Source organism: Pungitius pungitius, chromosome 4, assembly GCF_949316345.1.
Source record: "Pungitius pungitius chromosome 4, fPunPun2.1, whole genome shotgun sequence".
Classification (NCBI taxonomy): domain Eukaryota; kingdom Metazoa; phylum Chordata; class Actinopteri; order Perciformes; family Gasterosteidae; genus Pungitius; species Pungitius pungitius.
In genome coordinates this window covers 20,862,410-20,886,631 of record NC_084903.1, presented here as the reverse complement: position 1 = coordinate 20,886,631, position 24,222 = coordinate 20,862,410, and the positions used below count along the sequence as shown (strand labels likewise).

At 43.3% G+C, this 24,222-nt stretch overlaps 3 protein-coding genes across 7 annotated transcripts; 2 read left to right on the top strand and 1 right to left on the bottom strand.

Moving 5' to 3' along the window:
* Nucleotides 1-148: 148 nt before the first annotated feature.
* On the top strand, nt 149-4,425 carry slc39a1 (solute carrier family 39 member 1). The gene is made up of 4 exons (XM_037454261.2): nt 149-405; nt 1,421-1,551; nt 1,750-2,052; nt 2,672-4,425. Exons 1-4 carry the CDS (start codon nt 291-293, stop codon nt 3,023-3,025), a joined length of 903 nt encoding a protein of 300 aa, XP_037310158.2. The 5' UTR covers nt 149-290; the 3' UTR covers nt 3,026-4,425.
* Nucleotides 4,426-5,762: 1,337 nt separating this feature from the next.
* Nucleotides 5,763-10,079, top strand: LOC119224532 (retinaldehyde-binding protein 1-like). 2 transcript variants are annotated; one of them, XM_037481567.2, is made up of 8 exons: nt 5,763-5,830; nt 6,604-6,632; nt 6,956-7,084; nt 7,201-7,405; nt 8,389-8,567; nt 8,650-8,808; nt 9,174-9,284; nt 9,378-10,079. In XM_037481567.2, the coding sequence occupies exons 2-8, from the start codon at nt 6,624-6,626 to the stop codon at nt 9,522-9,524; spliced, it is 939 nt and encodes a 312-aa protein (XP_037337464.2). In that variant the 5' UTR covers nt 5,763-5,830; nt 6,604-6,623; the 3' UTR covers nt 9,525-10,079. The 2 variants fall into 2 exon arrangements, with proteins under 2 accessions (XP_037337464.2, XP_062418023.1); XM_062562039.1 differs by lacking the exon at nt 5,763-5,830 and having other exon boundaries at nt 5,846-6,632.
* A 1,337-nt stretch (nt 10,080-11,416) lies between these two features.
* Nucleotides 11,417-23,929, bottom strand: LOC119228184 (monoacylglycerol lipase ABHD2). 4 transcript variants are annotated; one of them, XM_037487598.2, is made up of 13 exons: nt 23,733-23,929; nt 23,370-23,582; nt 23,026-23,114; nt 22,744-22,820; nt 21,920-22,135; nt 19,317-19,492; nt 18,848-19,015; nt 18,157-18,340; nt 17,231-17,323; nt 16,632-16,733; nt 16,374-16,443; nt 16,193-16,277; nt 11,417-14,797 (listed from the first exon to the last, which is right to left on the bottom strand). In XM_037487598.2, exons 5-13 carry the CDS (start codon nt 22,126-22,128, stop codon nt 14,589-14,591), a joined length of 1,296 nt encoding a protein of 431 aa, XP_037343495.1. In that variant the 5' UTR covers nt 22,129-22,135; nt 22,744-22,820; nt 23,026-23,114; nt 23,370-23,582; nt 23,733-23,929; the 3' UTR covers nt 11,417-14,588. The 4 variants fall into 4 exon arrangements, with proteins under 4 accessions (XP_037343495.1, XP_037343486.1, XP_037343504.1 ...); XM_037487589.2 differs by lacking the exon at nt 23,370-23,582; XM_037487607.2 differs by lacking the exon at nt 23,370-23,582 and having other exon boundaries at nt 23,026-23,110.
* Between the last annotated feature and the right edge of the window lie 293 nt (nt 23,930-24,222).

Sequence of the window (24,222 nt, the reverse complement as noted above, 5' to 3'; positions counted from 1 at the left end):
CAGAACGTTTCTCTGTTTTTTTATTTTGTATGTACATATAGTATACGTTTTAGTTGTGGTTTACAGTTTCGCGAATTGGTGTTATTTTTGCCCTCCTCGGCCACCGTAGTCGGAACTGGCGGTCCGCTTGTAAATAACAACAGTGGCCGCCGCTGCTTTCTGGGGGGGGGGGAGAGACTCTTGTCTTCCTGTCGGTTCGCGGATCTCTGGCTCCCTTCGTATCTGATTCAATGTTAGCTCAGTCGGGTAGCGAACCTCTCTCCTGAACGGACAGCATTTTGTGCACCAACATGGACTTCTTGCTCCAGGTGAAAATAGGCGCTCTGATCGGTTTATTGCTCCTGACTCTCTTTTTTGGATTTATCCCCGCTCGGGTCAAATGTTTCAGAGACACACACGGGACAGGTAAGTTCACGTTCATTTAAACAGCAGCAGGTAAACGTTTTAACACTGGCGGTTATTGTCGTGGCATTCTTCACTGTTACCAAAGACGTCGGGGGGGGGGGGGGCTTTGATTGCGTCAGAAAACTCAAGTTAAACCACGGGAATTACCGGAAACATCTCAAATATTTAAAATGGATTGTCTTCCTTGTCGCTTCGTTACTCAGACGCCGAAGTGAAAAGGGGAAAAGTCGCTGATTCATTTGCGACAAACCACACATAAATGTTTAAAATAAAAGCACAAACAGGTATAAAGTAACCGATCACGTCAGTGTTTCCGTCCGTCTCGCGGAGTCACGTGTCCTCACTGCAGATAACGTACATGTTGTGAAGGCAACGAGCCGCTATTGATTTTATCAACTGTGACTCCATTAACCCGCTGATTAGAGAACAGTGGTAACGTGGTCAATGAAAGGACACTGTTGACTGATTCCTGTATCTTGTTAATGTGATTTATGTCAACCTTAATGTGTAAATTGATCACTGCCATTAACAAATGGTCACCTGACTGATTAGTGTAACGTGAGAGGGACGTCTGGGTGGTGAACTGGAAGTGAGAGTCATTTCGTTCCATCGCATCTGCAGAGTCATTTTGGACTCTTGTGCTTTCGTGGTCATGCTGTGTCACGTGATCTTCTAACAATTCAAAACTCAAAGCAGGATTGGCGTTTTTTTGTGTAAATGTTTGGGGTCTACAATCAATGCTTCTGTTTACAGAGATCATGTTTCTAACATTCAACCAATTCATAAGAACTTTATTAACGCAAACGGTAAAACGCCCCATTTGCTCCGAACCATGAACCGTGAATAACAGACAGATTAACTTTTTAGAAATGCACAAAAATGCTGCAATTGGAACATAGGCTTTGTTTACTCTGCACGTGATGCTATTTGTCCTCTGTAATTAATCCCTTGTGCGTAGCTTCATGTCAAAACACAATATATGATTTTCTTTTCTTTTTTTGTCATGCATTTGCAGACAACCACCGCACAGTTCTGAGTCTGATCAGCTGCTTCGCCGGAGGGGTTTTCCTGGCAGCATGTTTTCTCGACATCATTCCAGATTATCTGTCCGACATAAAGGCTGAGCTGGACGCTCGGTCGGTGGAGGTACGTCCAAGTACGGAGCAACGTAGAAAGCCTACACACACGGGCTGCAGCTAACAATTGTCTGTATTAAAATGTATCTCTGTCATGTAAATGTATGTCAATATTGTCAATAAGCAGAATGTTCTATCTGATCATTTATTGTGAATAATACACAAAAACGTGTTTTTGAAGATTCCTCTCTCTGTCGGCCCCAAACAGACCAGTTTCCCCCTTGCAGAGTTCATCATGGCCGCCGGCTTCTTCATGGTCCTCATCCTGGAGAGGGTCGTCCTGAACTGTCGGGAGATGCGGGGGACTCGGGAGGAGAGGGCCCCCCTCGTCCCGGACGACAGAAACGGCCACGGCCACGGAACCGGCCCCGACCTGGAGGGCAGCGGCCACCACGTCCACGTGGACTTCCAGGCTCACTCGCCCTTCCGCTCCTTCATGCTCTTCCTCTCCCTCTCGCTCCACTCGGTGTTTGAGGGCCTCGCCATCGGCCTGCAGAACACGGACGCCAAGGTGACACAAAAAGCCACTTTTAATCCTTCTTTTGTTACGAGTTACCCTCCGGGGCTCTTCTTGGCCCAGAGAAAAGGGCTGCAGTACAAAAACGAGCCCCATGTGACCAGAAGAAAGCAGGGTTTGAGTTCATAGACGGGAAAGGAATCCGGCCGTCATGAGAGTCAGATCTGCACCTCGTGGTCACAAGACAACCTAAGCGGTCCGAGCGTACCGTCCATGTGGCCGATACTGAAAGATCCTCTGCTGTTGTCGGTTTTAGAACAGGTTTTTTTCTTTCTTCATTTTTTACATCCTTCTAGGTTGTTGTTTGATGTAAAAATAAATAATAAACTCTTAATCGATACAATGGTCAATGAAACATCTGAAATTCCTTGCACTTTATTAAGAAAACTAGTGAAGAAATCTAAATTTGACTGTAAAACGGGCTTCCTCTTTGATTGGCAGCGATGACCTTAAAATGACTGATAACAAACACGTGGCTACCATGGCAACAACAGCACGGGGCAAACATTCTTGGCTCAAACTACGAAATGATCCACGCTTTTACTATCGTTTTGTTCTCTATGGGAGCTTTGATAATGAGTTTTCTTTCTGCTCCCCCCCCCCCCCCCCCCAGGTGTTGGAGATCTGCATCGCTATCCTGGTCCACAAAAGCATCATCGTGTTCAGCCTGTCGGTGAAGCTGGTCCAGAGCGCCGTGCGTCCGCTGTGGGTGGCCGCCTACATCGGAGTGTTTGCCTTGATGTCGCCGATAGGCATCGCCATCGGCATCAGCGTGATGGAGGCCCGGCTGGCGGCGGGGGCGCTCATCCAGGCCGTCCTGGAGGGGCTCGCCGCCGGCACGTTCGTTTACATCACCTTCCTGGAGATCCTGCCGCACGAGCTCAACTCCCCCGGGAAGCAGCTCCTCAAGGTGCTCTTCATCCTGCTGGGCTTCAGCGTCATGGCGGGTCTGACGCTTTGGGACTGAGGCGACCGCGCCTCACTTTTGCACTGAAAGACAAACTACCCCCCCCCCCCCCCCCATCACCAAAGAAGAAATAGGTTTGCTTGCGCACTGTTACACCAAACTCTGGTGCTTTTTTTTTTAATGTAAAAGGGAGCCCGAAAAAACAGATGCGGACGTTGAATCGTTTTTTTAAATATTGTTTTAAAAATTCATAAAGCAGTCGGGACAATTTATGCAAAATCATTTCTTCTGTTGATGTAAAGAGGAACTGCGATGATAAGTGTGTTGAAAGACTGAAAGTGGCACAAGGGAACAAAAGTGGTTTGCTGATTTATCACTAGATTTGTATTGCGACATGCTTTGGACCTTCAAACTAAAAGAAAGCCTTTAAGGGGAATCCACTGGAAACAAAAGGCCATGTTGTACGTACAATTCAGTTAATCAAGTCAGTAAGTCATTATCACAATATTTACACAATTTACTCAAAAGTAATTCCAACTGGAAGCTTCTTATTTCCATAAAGCACAGTTTGTTAAGGTGTTTTAAACTCTACTGCTGGAGGGTTCTTCACTTGGTGGTGTTTCCTCTGACCCAGGTCCATTTGGTAAACCCTGTCACTTTAGATCTACATTCTACTACTTCTCACATACCAACACATAATGCCTTTGTCCAGTAAACTGGCATATTGTAACCTGACTTCCTGATGCCTTAAGAGGTTAAATATCCTGATAACAAAGAAGAGATGCATTGATGGTGAAAACATGAGCTATTTATTTGTAAAGTGCTTTTAGTTCTTTATCATGGTTGGGGACACATTGATGAGCTCTAAATATAAGCGCAGAGAGAAGAAAAGATCAATAAGTAATGCTGCCAACTCACAATTTATTGTATTTTACTTGCACATTCTTTGTATTTGTGTCTAGAAATCAAATCAAGGAGGACACCGCAGTACTTTACATGGTCCCACTGACACTCAATTTTATTTTGTTTATGAAGTTGTAGTTCTGAACTGTCTCTATTGAGTCACTATTCCTCTTTTAGTCTGTCATGTGATCGGTGGACGTGAGAATAAAAAGGAAGACGGTGTGAGTTTCTTGCCAGAAAAACTTACACAGCAAAAATAAAAGTGCCAATGATAATGTCATGAATGTTGTTTTTTGCATTTGTAAAAAGTCATCTGATCAACACTAGTGACGCGAAAATGCCCCCCCACTGTTTAACATTTGTGTTTTTTTTGTTAGAAACTTTTGCATTTCACGTGTAAAAATAATCCTTTGTTTGTACAGCTGTCAAGGAGAACTGCATTTATTGTTTCTGTCCTCATGATTATTGATCTCACAAGTCTTGATCAGATTAAAGATACAGGAGCGATTTTCGCTGTGCAAAAGTTGCTTATAATGAATTCAGAATGGACATTTTCATAACTTCAATTTTCTCTTTCACTCTTTAAAATATTGTCCTATAAAACAATATAGTAAAGCTGTATAGGAAATAATATATACACATGTAAATAAGGAATTACATGTCCCAAAACAACAACGGCACTTAAGTGTTGTCAAGTAGCCGTTTTAATATAGATTAAGCATATTTTTAGTTTGTTAGAAATATGACCACTTTAGAATAATCATGAATGGGATGGTAATCTAGAGTTATCAAAAGTCATTATTTGGGACAGAATGCAACAGTGCGCAGTGGCGTTCGTTTCGCCAGTTGTGGAGGAAAGAGGCCTCAGTGTGAGGAGGAGGGAGGTCCGGAGCTCATCAGCTCTGCTTTATAGCGGCAGGCTTTATTCCACAGGAGCACAATATGCAATATGCACAACTCTTAAAACCTCTCTTTTTTAAAGAAGGTCTGAAAAAGGTCAAAAGGGCAGAAGGCCTCTCAGCGAACACAATCCTCAGCTATTTATTAACTATTAACTGGCGCTGGAAGATGGGCAAGTTGTCTAATGTGGTGCAATCACGGATGTGTAATCTTCCTCTTTGTGGTCGTGCTGCTGAACAATATAAAAGGATCAGTTTCTAGGAGCCGTATTTACAGCCTACTGTCTGCTACGAGGAACCGAGTAAGTAATCCACAATGCGGGTGTCAAAACGGGCGGCGCCCTCTGAGGAGGATTTCGAGGAACTAGTGCAGCGCGCGGAGGTGAGAGCGCGAGAGCTTGGCGGGAGGTCGTCTCCCCCATGTGACGTTCAAACGGGCGCGAGACTCTCGAGCTCAAAGTCCACCTTTCATGTCACGTGTTCTGGGTCAAAGGTCTGATGTGAAGTCGGTTTGATGTGAAGTTGAAGAGGTAAACTTTAACAAAAATAAAGAATCCCCTTAAAAAAGAAAAGAAATGAATGCGTCTTCTTATTGATTTATTTCTCTTTCATTTATGTCTGTGTTCGCTGTTGTTTTTATTTAGTGGGATGAAAATAACCACCAGACCAGATTGGTCCACAGGTGCAAAACACACCAATCCTTGATGTGCCAAATCCTCTTTTACTAGTTGCTTATTCTCTTTTCCGTTTTTTGGGACTGGTTTAAGTTGCGGTCATGTGTTAAATATTTTCCCCATGCATGTGCTTCTGAAAGGAAAGTGTTTGACGCGTTCTCTGTAACGCCCCTGCAACCCCAGAGGGATGATCCAGACCTGCACACCTCTCCTCCCCCCCCATCCCATTGCATGTTGCATGGTGCAGATTAGCCCCTCATTGTAATCCACTTTGTCATTTGAATCCCGCTTTGAGTGGCGTTTGGAATAACTCCTCCCCTCTTGATCCCCTCTCCCCTCGCCGCCTCCTCGGCCACTCGGTCCGCTCCTCTCATCCCGTGCGCCTGAAGGTAAGACGTCTCTCCTCTGATCAAAGAACCCTAACGTAGCTCAGGAAATACAGATGAATGACAATAAGCATCATATCGTTTGTGTTTCTTTAGATGATAAAAAAGTAATCAACAATTCTTGTTATAACAGATGACAGTTGTTGATTAATATTTCATACGTGATGCGTTACGAGCCTCACACCGTCACACACAGCTGACAGAGCATCTGTGACTATTTGCCTTCATGCCGCTAACTCAATATTATCCGGCCAAATCATTTGTTTTTAAATTCATTTGAAGTTTCGGATGGTTTGAAGAATTTAATTTGTAACACAATGTGCTTTCGACACACTACATCAAGCTCATTTTTAGAAGGCAGATATTGTTTTTTCATTCCTGTTAAAGGCAAGTCACTCAAGTAAGCGTTCATATTTACAAAAACATGGTCATGCTGTACTGAAGGTGTGCAAGTTGCATCTCAGAGTTATCTATCATTATTGTGCTCGGCTCCGTAGTATAAAAATATTAAAACCCGAGTAGCAACCCCGGGCCAGATGAGGTCATTCGCTGTGTTTGTGTCTCTGTGTGGGGCTTCTGTAAAAGGATGTCTGCTCCACTGATGATGAGTAAGAAATGATTCAGTGATCCAAAAGATCAGTATTATTTTGTAATGCAGCACACAAACTGGATGAATGCCTTTCTGATTCCCTTTTGGCCTCACGCATGACAAACGGCTTCACGTGCTTCATCTTGCGTTTGTGCCACTTCTTCCTCCTCCTCGGGGTCCAACCAAGCTGTCGGGAGACGTCCAACCATGGCTGCTGTGAGTTTAACACAGTGTGTGTGTGTGGTTGTGTGTGTGTGTGTGTGTGTGTGTGCGGCGGGCCTCAGTGGATGCCGGCTCTTGGATGGACCTTTAAGCTGTTTTTTTCTTTTCTTTTCTCGAGGCCTTTAGAAATCTGTTCTGTAATCATGTGAAGCAGATTAACCGGCCCCGTTCACTGGTGTGCATCGAATTTGGAGTCTGATTGGGTTGTGGGTTCGCGACCCAAAAGTCGTTGTAATGAGCCCGCCGTCGAAGTATTTTCGGGGCAGTTAAAAAACCCGATGTGAGTTGTTTCCAAAGCTTCCCTTTTCTCTATGCAGACTGGATCTTTCCGTGTGGTGTCAGAGGAGGAGCAGGCCATGAGGTCCAAGCTGGAGCGCTTGACGGTGAAGGATCACGGCCCGGTGTTTGGTCCGTGCCAAAATCTGCCCGCACACACCGTGCAGAAGGTGAGGCAGGCAGTAACAGCTGCAGGGCAGCATTTAGAGATGAATTCAAATAAAAAGATTCAAGCCACAACATTTGATTTGTCCAATGTGTTCGTCCACCCCCCCCCCCCTCTCAGGCCAAGGATGAGCTGACCGAGACGGATGAGAGGCGGGCGTCGGCCCTGAAGGAGCTGCGGGCCGCGATGAAGGAGAGAGCGGCGGAGGGGGACGATCTGGCCAAACTGGTGCTGGACCAGTTCGGGGGAAAACCGGACTCTCTGATGCTGCGCTTCCTCAGAGCTCGCAAGTTTGAAGTCGTCAGAGCCCACGAGCTCATGAAGGGTGAGTGGTGGGTAAAGGATTTAGTTCCTGTGGTAGAGAGAGACAAAACCGAGGCGAAACTCGGTTGAACGCATTTTTTTCGGTGGCTCCGTTGATTGAGGGGGAGACCTCTTTTGTGCTCCTGGTTTGCACAAAATCTCTCCCATCAATGGGACGGGGCGGCATGCGGTCATTAATTGGGGGCTTGGAGATGCTTCTGAAGTTCCCATTTAGACAAAGCCCTCCTTTGTGTCCAAATGGGACAACTTTTACTTTTACCCATGAACTCACAGCGTGTGTGCTCATGTGTCTGGGAGAGGAGATGACAAGTAACCAGCTAAACTTCAGTATACTACTCCTGTAGATGTCAAATTTAACCACTGCTTTGATTCTCTCAAGGACAAATATAACCCGCATTTTACTTTGTCGAGGCCAATAAACACTGTTTGACTTTTGTTTTGAAGACAAAGAAAGAAACGCAGGATAAAACACGTGCACACACATTTATGAATATAGAGAAGCAGCACTTTTTAGTGTGAGAGGGGAATGTGATGTGAACGTGAACTTTGTTTTTTGGGGTTAATTACTTCTTGCTAGTAAAAATGCACACACACACACACACACACACACACACACACAGAGGTGCTCTGGGTTAATTGGAGCATGGGCATGAAGAGGCTCAGAGCAGCACTGTCGATTGCATAGTGGGGTCATTGTGTTCTCTCACACTGTAGACAAAGGGTCTGGGAACCATTAGTGCTCCATAAGAGAATGCAGCTGATCACTTGGTTATGATGTGTGTGTGCGAACTTGTTTTAGCCATATTGTGGGGACATCAATCAGACACACAGTTACAATTTGGGGACTTGTCTTTTTGGTGGACAATATGGATATTTTTGGATGTCCGGATAACGTAAAGCGTTACATTTTAGATCAAAGACCTTTCGTTAAGGTTAAGCTTGTCCAACCGAAACTCACGTGTGCGTGTGCTGTGTGTTGTCTAGGTTACGTGCGGTTCAGGAAGGAATACCCCGAGCTGTTTGAGAACCTGACCCCGGAGGCCGTCCGCAGCACCATCGAGGCCGGGTATCCCGTGGTTTTGCCCAGCAGGGACAAGTACGGCCGCGTGGTGCTGCTCTTCAACATTGAGAACTGGGACCTGGAGGAGATCACATTCGACGAGGTACCACAGCGGCGCCTCAAAGAGGGCGGCGAGGTATATCCTGAAGAATTTGTTAAGAAAAATGAGTCTTTGTGCGTCACAGATCCTGAGAGCGTACTGCGTGATCCTGGAGAAGTTGCTGGAGAACGAAGAGACCCAGATCAACGGCTTCGTCCTGGTCGAGAATTTCAAGGGCTTCACCATGCAGCACGCCTCGGGAATAAAGCCCGCCGAGCTGAAGAAGATGGTCGACATGCTGCAGGCGAGAACAGGCTCTCAAATGAAAAGATGGAGATTTTGGAATGTGCTGCAGGGAACTTGAGTGGAACTTATTTTGTCACGAATAAGTTTGCTTTTTAACGCATCACAGATCACAAAAGTCTATTCAGGGAGGCGGTCAGAGTGGTAGAGGATGTCAAAAACCCAAGAGAAAGCCTCTGCATGTCCAGAGGGACGTAGACCGTTTGTTACCTAAACACCTAACGCTGTGGTAACTCTATGAAGAAATATTGAGACCACTCACGGTTTAGTTCAGGTTCAATTTGCTGACGTTGATCACGTGTTGCATGTTGCTGTTTGAAGGCTGCGGGGGGGGGGATCTGAAATCTCTCGTGTGATTTCCTGCAGGACTCTTTCCCTGCCCGCTTCAAGGCCGTCCACGTTACCCACCAGCCCTGGTATTTCACCACCACGTACAACGTGGTGAAACCCTTCATGAAGAGCAAGCTGCTGGAGAGGGTATGGATGGAGGACTATCAACCTTTTAATATAATTTAAAATAATGATTTTAAATGATTTTTCCTCCGAATACTCTTGCTAACTTCGCCCCAGGTCTTTGTCCACGGGGACGAGCTGAGCAACTACTTCAAAGAATTCGACACGGACTTCCTGCCGGCGGATTTTGATGGAAAGGCGTCTGTTGCAGACTGTCAGGCCATCGCCACCCAGCTGTTTGGCTCTGAAGACACGGCTCTCTGAAAGTAGAGCCAACCCAAGTTCTAGTGTCTCTCACCGTAGATGCTTAAGATCCGGTCCAATTCTAATCTAGATTGTGTTTTTATTTGGGCAGTTGTTACAAGCACGGGTGGCAAATGATTAAATGGGAAAGAAAAAAGGGTGTTTAGAGGTTACAGAGAGAAAAATTGGTTTCTTAATGGGTGTTTATTAAAAGCGCTGATATGTCTTGTCACTTTACAAAGGGAAAGTGAAAGCAGATAATGTGTCAGTTTGGTTTGGCGTTATTTGCCTCAAAATGTCATTTCCCACCACACGTAGCAGCCTTTTGCCTGTTGATTCGGTAGAATGAGAACACAGGTGTTTCTGTCTCAGGGGTTTAGGAAGGTATGAAGAGCGAAAAGCTTGTTTTAGGAGCGAGAGCCTCTCGTTGCAGCATCATGTAATTCCGCCTCGTATTAGTTGTGACTCCAAGATTACCACAAAAATCCATTCTGCAATTTGCACTAGATGGGGAAATTTTCAATTAAATTGTTTTTTGTTCATCTGTAGTTATATACGAATCGTTATTCTTCTAGTTTGTCTTGTCATTTCATTTTTTTGTAACAAAAGACGTTAAGGAACCTGATCTTTTGACTTAACAACTAAATTTGTTTCGCAAAGGAGGTTTGAATTGGACGGACATAAATTAGCATGGGAATAATCCTGTGGACCAGCGGAAAAAGTACCATGCAGCAGAAACACTTTACCTATAAGTGAAGGACCTACATTTAAAATTATACTCATGTAAAGTGCAAAAGTACACACATCAGATAGTAAGAGGGGTAAACAAATGACCTTTTATACTGCTGTGTAGCTTTAGAACTATAATTGGTTAACATTTTAAAATGATCTGGTAAGACATGAAATTAAGTGAAGTAAAAAGTTTGGAACCACTGGACCCCCCCCCCCCCAAAAAAAATGGTGAAGAAGTTAAAGAAGCTCCGATTTAAACAACTAAAATGCAGCTTAAACAGTATTCAAACCTCATGTCATAACAAAATGTCATGGATAAAACGAGTATTCTTTGCTACTTAGGATTTGATTTGCTTATATTCTATATAAACCTTGTAGTAGGCTTTAAAACTTTTACCACGGAAATGATCACCACAAGGCGGCTCGACTGTATTATAATTAATCTCATCCACAAACCGTCACATTAACCAAATAACAGCTTATTCAAAAAAATATCAAGAAATATACTATAAAAATAAAAAAGATAAGCAAACTTTTCTTTTGAGAAAATAATTTATTTTGGAACACAATAACCATATTTCCTCACATAATTAGATCACACACACACACACACACACCACTGGTTTTCTTCCACAAAAACACCCAGTGTTCAATATCAGAGTACATGTCATGTGACTGGTTGCTCGTCTTCTACTGCTCGTCACGTCCCTTTTAGCAAACTTTAAGCATCAAAATGTTTGTAAATTGAAATTGAATAACGGTTACTGTAGGTTAACTTATTGTGGGCTCTCATCCACTCGGGCTGAGAAGTTTTCAAATTAAAAACAAAAAGAACACAACACCGCGTGTTGTTCATCCCCATCCAAGACGGAACTTTTGGATTCATCGACATTTAAAGTAAGAACGATTGTTATATTTGAATTCTCCACTTCCCACAATAAAAAAAGAAAACTAGATGCTTGAAGCCAAGTTAAATACACGGGAACACATTCAAATCAACACAGTAAAAAGCACATTTCAGATCATTATTTTGTTTTTATCAAACATAATTTGACACTAAATTAGGTCACCTTGAATTGATATGAGAATCTGTTCTGGTTGGTTATTGCCTATATTTTTCCAAACCTGTTCCCTCAAATATTATAATATACACTGTTTAAAAATAAAAAAAAGCTAATGAAATATATAAAGTGTAGAGGTTTTGGTTTTTATCCAAGGTGGTGACGGTAAACATCCACCGTATGTTTACTCAACACGCTCGTTCTGATGCATTTGCACAAACAAAAAAAGTCATAAAAAGACTACAAAATACAAAGAAATACATCCAAATAATACATCCAAACCTGCATTTTTGTGCAAAGTTGGGGGAGGCAAACGTCTTAAAAATAACACAAGTGGCTCTCGCTGCATAAGCTGCGTTTGTGCTGGTGTCATTAATAGTCATCGGATTCTTTTTAAGAGCCAGAATAAACCCAAACCACAGCTGGTTTTGTTGAAATGAGAGCTGTGGACAGAGTGAACAGGAGAATAATCTCACGGCGGATGAATCACAGGGTGTTAGCTGTGTTAGTTTGGTCTCCCGGACAACAGGTGGCCACGAGGAAAAAAAAAAAAAGAAGAAAAAAAAAGATGGCGGCTGAGACAAGCAACAGTGTTTCTGACCAATTTGAAGATGCAAGCACTTAGAAGTAGATCAGGTATCTGCAAATAGGTCACTAGTGAAGTATAATTTTGGTTTAGCAGGATTTCAGAAAAACATTTGGCTAAATCTGAATGAAAGTTGGAAAAAAGGAAAGAACCTGTTAAGTTTTGGAGCAGACAGTCAGACTGTTGCATTATTTAATTTTCCCTTTCGTTAACATTGCAAGATTCCCTTCTATGTCCTTATAAACGTAGTGTTACCACTTTTGGTTTAGTTAATTCAATCATGTCAGGCTGCTCAGCGACTGTCACAGCCATCGCTGCTCTCATTCTATCGGAGCGTAAATTAAAATGCGGTATACAGGTCTCATATGTGAGCACATGGTATCGGATCGCTCAGGGGGATTCAATTCTGATCTGTTAATCCCTGTCTCTGTTAAGTTAGCATTAGTGACATTGAAAAGGGACAGTGTGTAGTTGCCGTGGCTGCACACCAAAGGAATTAGTCTGTTATGGGCTACAGCAGAAACACAGCAGGGGGCGCCGTGGCGCTCTCGTTGTGAGCTGAAGGTATGAAGGCTCATTACAAGCAGGGGAAAAACACCAAAAAATGAAATGTGAAGACTAGATTGCATTTCTGCCAATCATTCCCCACAATACTAAACACTTTATAACTCAGACTTCCCAGGATTCACACAGAGTGTTCTCCAAATGGGAGCTTAACTTTAAATTAATTACATCTAATAACACAAATAAACAACAAATTAAGAGATTGTCCTCGAGCCAAAGAACAACCGCTTGGATTTCTGGTGGTTATCTTGTCACTGTAGAACCCAAATGACTATTTCCAAGGTCAAAAGGGACCTTTCAAGTTTCAAATGCTGTGAGTAATTGACACAAAGGGGAATATGAATCGCCGCTTCTTTCAAACATTAAAAGCCTTAAAAGCTTAACAAGATGTGCTGCTTTCAGTCACTGCCTGTCCCTTTGTTGTTCAAACCGTCCATCTGTCTCATCACAGTGTTCAAATTACTTGGCTGGACTTTGCCTGGGAAGAAGCTCCCTAAGCCCTTAAACAAGGTTTGCAAAATAATCTGGATTAGATGCAGGTTGTGTAAAGTCCACAGATCCCATTATTGCATGATTTTATAGAGACACGATTCAGATAGATATCAACAAACGTTCCGCCCCGTCACAACAAAAGCAGAAAAGCTTTTCAAAGCAGTCTTTTGGAACAAACAAATCCCTCAAAATAAAGTCCGTCACTACTGACATGTCGTTTTCACCGTCTAATCAAACAATATAACAATCACTTTTAGAATTACCAGTAGCACAAACAATCTACTAAAGAAACATTTGGTTTAGCGTCGTCGGCCCTCTTACTCCTCACACCTCCCAGCGCAGACGTTAAAATCTGACTCACACTGCTGAACATTTTCTGCTCAAAGGCGAAAATACAAAAGGGCATCGACACGTTGGAACCAAAAGAGGTGTGTTTACAAGGTGGAGCGCAGCACGAGGAGGATATCGTGGCCTCGGCCGGACCTGCAGCTGATCAAAGGCAGACGAAAGAGTAAGAGGGCTCGAAGACAACACGGGGAACCACGAGTCATCTAACTTCTCGTTATCGTCCTCGCTCCCTACAGTCCTTTCTCTCGGTCACGAGGGGAGCTAAACCATCAATAATCTCCTTACACGCACTTTGGCTAATGAGGAGAAGAGTAACAATGAAAAAAAAGAAAAGAAAAAGAAAGACAAGATTGTGTCACACAGGATAAAGTGCACTGAATCAAAGTGATGAAATGCGACGGTGGGAATGTGCATGGCATGTCTGCAATGAGCATGTGCCAAGGGGATGTAATGAGCTGGAAATAATGTGTTAAATCCCACCATTATACTTAATACTTTTCTAATGTACATTCTCTACAAAAAAAAAAAAAAAAAAAAAAAAAGGAACAGCAGCCCACCCAAAAGTACGGACAATAGACCACGGCAGGAAATTGTATCACAACTACCAAAAAACAAAGACAACACGCTGCGTCACAAGTCTTTAACTCTCTGCCCACACGCACACACACACACACACGCACACACACACACACACATCAAAGACGCTGTGTTAATACAGCGGACTAGGCTACATGGCCTTGGCGGTGATAAGCAGTGAGCTACTTACAGGTGCATTAAATGGGCACCGACTGCAGCACGATCCTTGATTACGGTAACAGCAGGCTTCTTGTGTGCTGTTGATTTTTCACTAAACTGAAATGGTTCTCTCACCTTACTTTTTAATGCCAACTTGACTTCATCTCGTCGTATTTGGTCAAAACCCGCCAAGGATCATTGTTGTGTACGTGAAAAGAAACGAAATGTCCCTGTCCTGAAGTCAAAGTCTTTGTAACGGAAATGAGCACAAAGGCAGTTAGTTGTTTTGCTTTGTCGCCCCCCCCCCCCCCCCCCACACACACACACACGCACTGCGAGGGGGCCGTGACTACAAAGGGGAACTGAGGAGAAGGCGTAGGGAGACGTGTTCGACCGGGATGTATGGGGCTGGGGAGTGGTGAGTAGCACCAGAGTAGAAGGCAGAGAAGAGAGAGCGGTTTAAGGTTCAGTTCAGGTGTTTCCTCAGTGCAGAGGCAGGTAGGTCGGGGGGGTGGGGATGAGGGTGAGCGGGAGGAGAAGGAGTGAGAGGTGCAAAGGTACAGAGGTTTACGCTTTTTCCTCCACGCAGGAGCTCTGACTCAGGAGGTTACTTTGGCACGGCGGCTTCTGTTTCTCCCACTGGCACATGGCGTTGGCGTAGCCCACTATCACCTTGTCCATCCACGTGAGGGGCTGGGGGAAGAGCACGGCGCCCTCGAAGAAGCCCAGGTGGCCTCCGTGTAGCGTCAGGGAAAAGATGACGTTGGGCTTCTTTGCTGAGGGACGACACAACAGCACACATGGATTAGGCGTCTGTCAACCCCATCGTGCTCCACAGTGGTGGACCGGTCGGTCTCACGAACTAATGGGAGCAAATCCCTGCAGCCACGAGAAGCTCAACATGCACATGTTCAGGTGTAATACGCATGTCCACTTAGTGGACTCATTACCTGACAACGAGACACGTTTTTCCACAATGTCTAATTAATTCATATTTATTCCAGAGTAAACAAACCCTAACCTCGGGGTGGGTCACACTGCGGCCAAACCTTTTTATTCACGTGAACGAATGCGTATGAACCTTTTCAGACAACCGGACCGAACGGCCTGAATCGCTTATCTGGGTTAGTCTGACGCGGTTGACTTGTGATCAGGACCCCAGGGGGGGCTTTCACATGTCTGCTCTATTCTTCAGTGCTCGCCCCGAGCCGGAGACGCGGCCTCAGACAGCGCCGAGTGACCGGGTTGAAAACGAAGACGTTTAAGCCTTTGAGACCAACGTGTCACATCAACGCCGTAGAGAAGATCATAAGGAGACTAAAGAACTTTAAATCAACGCAAATGTTTGTAGTAAAATATCACGGCCTTAAGAGAAACCTGTTAACGCTCATCGTCAAATATATATTTACTCCCCAGTAATTACAGCGAGTGTATTTCTGTTCAGTCCCTCCCTGCTAGACTCATGTCTGAGTCACTGTACATTTTAGAGCAAAGGGCAGCCGATCCTTATTTCAGCACGTGTTGCTCTCTCTAGAGTCCGATGTACTTCCAGTCGGGCGGGTGGGACGGACAGACACAGGTCAGAAATTCCCCTTTCCAAAAATAGTTTATGGGGGGTAGCAAGTTTAAATGTGGTACAGGATGAGGAGACTGAAAGAGCCTGTTCACGTCGGTAAATGACGGACACACATAACATGCACAATTTATTCCAGGAGAGGAACCATTAATGTTTGGAACCTGTAGAAGAATCTAACTCCCTTTAAACAGAGCGTGAGAGGGATACTGTGCCTGGGTGTGTTTGGGTGTGTGTGTGTGTGTGTGTGTGTGTGTGTGTTAGACATTACTCAGAGTTGACCTCTGTGCCACAACTTGTCACGTCCAACCCATAAACGTCTTTTTGAATTAAAAAAAAAAATTCAGCCACTAGTTAGAAATTTGATTAGTGGAAGCCCATTTTGAATTGTTCTGCCATTAAAAGAGGACAAAGTTCCCTCTGAACAACAGTCTACTTCAAGGTCATTATTTTTACGATAATTCTTACATGTTAGTAAATAAATGAGAAATTCAAGCTCCCCAAAATAAAAAGAGTGTAGATTTTAGTACTAAGGTGAGCATGCTTAAAATAGAAGTTTTGTACTGCGATGATGCAGCTGAGGCACTCAGTTAATTACCTGCGAGTGTGCGAGGGATTGTGAGCAGTGAGTCATGAACCAAAGGGTCGTCTGCAGAGTTCACAAGCAGCAGGGGCACGTTTACCTGGAACAGAAACATTCATACATTATACAAATGCAACAACAAAAAGAAAAAAGTCAATAGAGCATAGTAATGTGAGTGACCGGGCAAAGTTCTTACGTTGTGAATATAATTTACACAACTCTCCTTCTCATAGTACTCCTTGAGAGAGCTGTGGCCGTGGAATTTTCTGTTGAAACAAACCGGAAGTGTCATTAAACAACCCCCCTGAAATACCTTCACAGATAATTCTTATTGTTGCCATTGACAAGTGAATGAACATTAGTGACAGACTCGGAACCACAAATCTAACAACACATGAAAACAACACCGAGCCGCGGCTTTGAAACTGTCTCAAATCATCTGCCCTCCACAAACCTCATGATGTTGTCGTCAATCTGCATGAGAGATGTCGCTGTGTACAGACGGCCAAGATCTAGTTCTTTTGCTTTGACGGGGTTTCCCCCGAAAAGACTGTGCCTGTAACCGTCAAAATAATCACAAACATTATTCATCACACATTTGTAGGAATCACTACTTTACTGCAATAAATAAATACTCAACCACGAGTGCGAGGCAGTAAAGGACTGTATGAAAATCAATGGCTGAACCTGGTTTTATTTTTCCCCAAATGCAAGACCCTCTGCAGTGATACTAATAGACATAAAAAAGTAAAAACAAAGAAAAAGGATGCAATGGCACCCAACCAATATTTCCAGTTCGGACCTAACACCCTTGAACTGAAACTTCATTGGACGATAAAGTACAGCCTCTCGTATCTTATTGCTTAAATAATATAACAGTATTGGTAGTCACAATTAGGAATTTTGATAACGTTTAGAAATTTTGAGAAACCCTACATTACAGTGATATTTGTGGTATTCAGATGACCATTGTTTTGCTAACGTCAATAACAAACACATGGGTATAACTTTGCAGTAACGAAAAACTATTGGAGGTACTAAAATGTGCGATACCTGTGAGAGAGGATGATTTTCTTCATGTTGTCAGCCATGAGAAAGTTATAGAAACGTCTAAACTGGTCCCACTGTAGGAATGTTTCCTGTGCCCTGAGATAAGAGACAAACACGCAGGAGGTTAGCTTTGTGCCGACTGTCTGCATTCCAAAGAACACACCAAATGTGCTGTGCGATCCACAGGACAAAGAGCCTAGTGGAGAGAAGCAATGGTGTCCAACATTAGCATGCAGCTCATCGACAGACAGACAAACACCGCAAGAAAGGATACTTAACAAACAACCGACCAGTAGAGAGAACGATTATTTTCCTTTTAACATTTTAATCCCAGTTGTGGTCGGATACGGATAAGGGTCTGCATTTGTAACCACACATTATTTGTGCACAAGAACACTGACACAAGGTCTTCGGTTTACACACTGATTTGAAAGCAGCGCATTCATTAAAAAAAGGAAACAAATATACAAAAGGTTTTGCTCTACAACGCACAACCATCCCCCACTGCAGTCATCAAAAGTAACAAACCCAGCCTGTCATGCCTGCCAAAAGAGGCTGGCTGCATGTAAAACGCAGGTGTGGCTCTAACACTCACACACACTAGTGGTGTAAAAACAACCCCCAGTAAACATTTGTTTGTCCTGCGTGGTCCACCGATGTGCACCGAATGTGTATCCAAGGCTGAAGCCCTTCGCATTCGAAATGTTCTAAATGACAGCTTGAGCAAAAGACAGGCTGCATAAGCTTATAGTAGATAAAATGGCTGAATGATTAAAAAAGCTGACAAGAGTAGCATAGACTTGTAGACTATATTTTGCAACCACAACTGTGCTGAGCCTCATTTATATTTAGAAATGTGTGTGTTGCAAAAAGGGTGCTTTGATGATGCGAAGCCTTTTAATTATGAGAGGAGAGGGAAAACAACCCACCTGAGAGCGCTGTACCCCTGACACACGCTGACGCAACACAGCACTCGCTCCTGGTTCATCCGGTTCTCGCCCAGGAACTTACAAACGATGTTTCCTCCCAGACTGAAGCCCACCACCATCAGCTGGGTCTGCGGATACATCCGCTTGATGTAGCCGACCATGGCCGCAAACTCCCATGTGCACCCTGTGAGGGAAACGGTACGGTTACAAATCAATAACACCACTGTAGGAAGGAGCGCTTTTTCCGCTGCTCAGCAGTTTCAAGCAAAGGTGCTTTTAACTCAGCAGTAAATGTAGGTCTCTTTCAGACCTCTTAAATAAGCTCAGGCCTTAAATCTCTTTTTATGTGGAACTCCAGGAGTTTTATGTTCACTCACCACCTGATATAGTCTTTAAGCTTTCACCATGATATATATATTGTTTTACATATTTAATATTTGAATACCATGAATAAAAATCAGTGTGTATAAACATTGAGGTGCCACAAAAGGCTGTCAGTTTTTTAAAAACTTCTTTGAAGCTTCTTAATACGTCTGTATTTACCACTATTAAAGTCTCATCTGACCGGAGCTTCTTAAGACTCAGATGATCCCTTTATTTTCAGGTTTATCTTTCCTTGATACTCCTACTATGAAAAGGGGATTTTAAGGTGAAAGGGAGTGGAGAACTGGAGTCAGCTGCTTGGCCTCACCGTAAGTAAACATGCGCGGAGAGGTCAGCTCGATGTTGGGAAGAGCTCCCAGGTGGTTCAGCACAGAACAGCGGTAGCCGTCCTTCTGGGCGTGATCCACAAAGGTCCGAATGTAATGCTTCTCACTATGGTTACCGATACCAGGGCATATCACCATGGTGATGTCATCTGGTGAAACAAAGATGGAATCAGACGTCATATATAATATAAGTATGTTACTCCCCTAGACAACACATTATTAGATTTAAAAAGGAACATAGCAGCTCCACAAACAAAACAACGGCAAAGTCTTCATAGTAAAACAATTACAATAGGACAAGAGTTTATAATACACAAATAACTACAAAATATATGAGATTGCTCTGTTTGGCAAGATCCAAATAGCCACTGTCTATTAAGAAACATCAAACTAGCAAGGAAATGACCAAAAGAAAAAGAAAAAAGTGTTGTTGATGTTCAAAAGCATCACCTCCTGTTCTATGGTCCCCCTGTGGCTCAAAGAGGTCAAAGGTCGCAGTGGCCCCGTCCTGCATGGGTAGGAACTTCCTGACACCACTTGGGTGAGGAGAGCTCACCCGACCAAGTTTACCATAGAGTGCCGTCTGGAGGTGACCGCTCTTACCCCACAGTAAGGGAGGAATGTACCTGGAAAACACACAAGTCGGGACTGCAATTTAATTTCAGGTATAAACATGAGCTAATTCTGTAATTGCACAAAATAAAAACATGGGGTTACTGTCCAGAAATAGAATCAACACAATCTCATTCTGAGCAGATACATTTGCATTGTTGGTTTATGGGACAGATGTGCTCATCCTGGTTGCTTTACATTTCTGTAGCAGCTTTCAAAAGATTGCTTCCCGTAACCCAACAGGCGTCAATGTTTAACGTCAGTCTGTTGCTATGCAAGTGCTGTGTAAGTTATACTTAGCATGTGTGCTAACATTTAAATTTGGGCCTTGTGTAGGCGGTGAGTTAAGAGAAACGAGATCAGCATAACTGTAAGGAAAGCAGCATGGATGCAACACACACACACACACACACAGGATTCTATTACATCAATAATTACACATCAATAATTACACAAGACCTTCAACCTCAGGTTTCCCAATCTCTTGGTGTTCCTCACACCTATTATGGCACTTAGGGAATGCACCATTACATAAGAAAGCTGTCAATCAAAGAGCAGTAATACTTCCATTTGGTGATCGAGTAATCACTTTCAGCATGCACTATAATTTGAGGCTTAACCAGAGTTTTCTGGAAGGTCATCTGCAGGTTTAATCTATGAATTCAGGAAGATGACCTTGTTGTTGTAATGTGGATAGGAGGATAAGCAGAGTGCCAGGTTAGCAGAGTCCAATGTTATGCACCATCCGCCCTGTCAAATGTCCAACATACTTTGGCAATAAATGTTCCTGATTCCTGATTTCCAGACAACTTTCAATCCAAAACTGCTTTTGTTTACTCCCCTCTTCATCAATATAGTTTGGAAAAGAAAAAAAAATCAAATTACTCACAAGATATGCAGCTTGTTTTATATGAATCATTTACAAATATTACTGATTTTCTATTTTGTAATTTGTATTCTTGTATGATTAAAAAAAGCAGGTGAGCTTTCTGTTCTGAATTTCACAGTCTGCCTTTTTGAAGCGGATGAGTGATGTTTTTCTTTAGAGAGAATAGGCAACGGAAAAGGAAACAGGTGCACTACTGTGGTTTGATCTCAAGTCCACATCAAAGTCCAGAAGCAAAAGTCACGTGCCTTTAAAAGTAGCAAGCTGGGAAGTCCCAAAAACTACCAGTAAATATTAAGATAATTGGCTGCTCCCAACAATTTGCTTCTCTAAAAAGAGATTTCAAAGAGCTAATTGCCCTCGTTTTAATTCCCATTTACCTATTGACTTTTTTGTTACCATTTGACCATTGTCAGATTAAACTAAAGGCAGAAACATAATCAAATTGAGTTAGATAACAATTGGCTGATTATATCATCACAGCTTTTACATGAAGGACAAATATAAGTTGCCCGATTTTAAACAATTAGGCTTTCTTTGATAATTTAAACTACTGAAGGCAAGTAAGTTCCTGGAGCTGAAAACAACAAGATGTTCTTTAAGAGAAAGTTGTTCCAGATCAACATCTGTTAGCCAGCAGTGTTCACTTACCCAAACACAGCTAAAGTGTGTTAACCTCGCAACACCCCTCGTATGTGTTCCACTGTGAAATTGATCTTTGTTATACAACACACCAGGGTTGCAAACGTGACTCCTAAAAAACACAGACACAACGCGGGTGACGCAGAGGGCAACATCAACAATGCCGACTTATCTCAGTTTAACTATTCATAAACGTTTCTGTGAGCAAAATATGGAGGTTCAGTAAGAAATGACAACAAGCCCGTTGCAAGTGTAAACATCCACGTGTCCTTATGATTCACCGACACCGGACTGCTGGAACGCAAACAGCTGCGTAACAAAATCGGTCACATAAGCGGACACTCGTGATGAAGGCTTGGACAGAGCCACCCCGCAGAGCTGGAAGTAGTGAGACACCAGCAGACCACAGGATATGGACAGCGATGCTCCTTCAGGGAAAACAATCAAGTTGACTGTTGGCCGGCGGAGGGTTTATCCCAACACAGTACAGCTGAGACCAGCTGTTAACCCAGTTTAGCGCACACAAGGAAACCGGTCTGCCTCTACCCAACAACCACTGGTTTGCATCAGTTTCTTAGAACCTTAGATATAATAATTCAAATTAAAGTAGGCATCGGAGTTGCCTGACGGGGACACTTCATAAATGCAAATGTGCGTGCCCTGCAGTGAACAAGTCTATATTTGTTAGTGTGACAACCCATTCTACCTTTGGGATAATACCGAAAATAGAGCCTGGTGTTTAATTCATGACAGAGCTGACGATACAGCCAGAAGTCTCACAAACAAAACTAAAAGAAAAACCTCAGGAACACTAATGACAGATAGGACCACCGCCAGACAGACTGCTACCACCGCTCACAGTCACAGATCCATGGAAACACGCTTGAGAAAGAGAGCCGAGAACGCAACTCACTCTTTGGTCAGCTGAGGACAGGACTTGAGGAGGAAGCGGTTCAGGGCGGTGTCCTGGTACGTGAGGTCCGGCGGCGCAGTGGGGCTCTTGAGGTTCAAGCAGCGGACGAGGATGTAGAGCACCGTGGCAACCGCCGCCAGCTTCACGCCGTCGAACATTGCTGGCAGCTCTGGAGAGATGGTGTGCACCTCTGACTCGTGGATGCTCATGATTGTTCTGAAAAACGTAACAACAGTGGTCCACCCTTAATTCTGTGCTTTCTTGTGTGAAACACAACATGAGGTAAATAAATTTAAAAATATGCAGCTGAAGAATTGCGAGCATGCAATTAAAAACCAGTTTGTTCAGCTTTTCATATTTAAAAAATGAAATACACACATTCCAATTATTATTGTGAGCAAAAACATGATGACTTTCTGACCTAATGTTCCTCCTGGTGCCAAAACAGCAACAGATCTGAGCGAGCGACTCAGTCACATAAAGCACATTCATTTATTTAATAGACTCGCCTTAATTACATTACAGCTGACGGAGAGTCCAAAGTAAGTCTCACAACATTTAAATAAATCTTTACATCTGCACACAATAAACCGATTTACTTTTTATATTTATTTATTTTCAAAGCAGTAAACAAAGTAATCCCAGCTAGGACAAAACAGGAAGTGTAGAGTTCTCAGAAAGGCCACCACAAAAAAAGTTACAGGATATCATATAAATACGAACGATTCAAATAAAGTAGCCAAATAATATTAACATATAAAACAAACTGTGTGGTTTCAAAAGTTACATACAATATAATGTTAGACTGAAAAATAGAAACTTACATTGTATGTTGCAGTTACCCTGCAATAACCCTGGTTTGAAAACGTGAAGCGCTGAAGTCACAGTGACAAGGTCAGACCTAAACACAGAAAATTAGATTTATTTTTTCAACCATAGTAAATAAGCCATGTTATCTTCCATGTATCCTTAAATTATGATGCATATCATATTCAACTGCCCCAACTGATTTATACTGATTCCACTCTCTTGTCAAAAAATGACTCGGCTCTGTCTATTTTTTATTTTTTTTTAAAGAATTAACGGATTCGCAACGGAAACACCACCTGTTATCAGGTCCAATCAAACATGGGGCCAGAATTATCCGCAGCTGCGTAAAATCACCTCCATCAAGTCACCCGCCTCGTGCATCTGTCTGGAGGAGACAAATTGGGTTTATTACGACCCACGCAGTGTGCCCACCCACCCCTCACATGGGATCAGCTGCCAACATTCAGCTCTATTGTCACGAGTCACAACAACAATAACAAGCCGGAAATGACTTTACAGACACAAGGGCACAGAATGCTGACTGGTGGCTAGCTGACATGGCGAGAAGATGCTAATAAATGGGCTACTTTCTAGGGGAAAGAGATGGGATATATATGTATTAAAAAATGAGGAAATTAACCTGTACGTTTGCGTTACGTTTGACTGAGAGCAGGCCAACAACCGCCGCCGCATCTTCTCTCGCCCTACTGGTCCAGCAAATGAAAACCATGTCGCCTTGTGGACGAGTTGGCTGGTCAGCCCGAATATTTGGCGCAGTAACTTCACATTGAGGACGGGTGGAAAGCAGCAGCGTTAGCACCATTTTTGCCGTCTTATTCGCCGGTGGTATTTCCTATTTTAACAGGCAGAGGATCAGGGGGGTGTCATTAACGGTGGTACATCACGGCCGTTTGATTACCGTTATCGATCTTATCAGGTAAGCTAGCTAGCTAGCATCATCTGAGCGTTAACAGAAGAAGCATCTCTAACAAAACCTACTCACCGCCTTTTGGGTTGAGAATTATTGAGCTCCCCGTTGCTCAAACGCGACGGGCTTATTCCTTTCTGAATACTCGCTGCATGTCGTTTGTGTGTGTTGGTCTGCTTGGCTTTAATCCACCGCGTTAGCTCCTGGGTGTGTAGTACGCACTCTAATTCACAGAGTCGACGCCAGCCACTCGGTCGGAAGCAGCAACTGCAGCTCTCGCAGCGGCTCGCTCATTGGTCGAAAGGGACGATGACGTAGCGCTCGAGCTACTTTTCCACGCCCTTTAAATGTGAGACGTTATAATTTAATTTTTATCATCATTTGTGGTTTTGGTTTTGGTGGTTGAGTATCCTTTTTCATACCCCTTTCATACTGTAACGTTGTATTTTCATGGAAATGCTCCAACGAGTGACAAACATTATATTTAAAATCAATTTCTGAACGTGACAGGAACGTGAGCATGAACCTGTTACATAATACTTAATCCACAATGATCTCAATATAC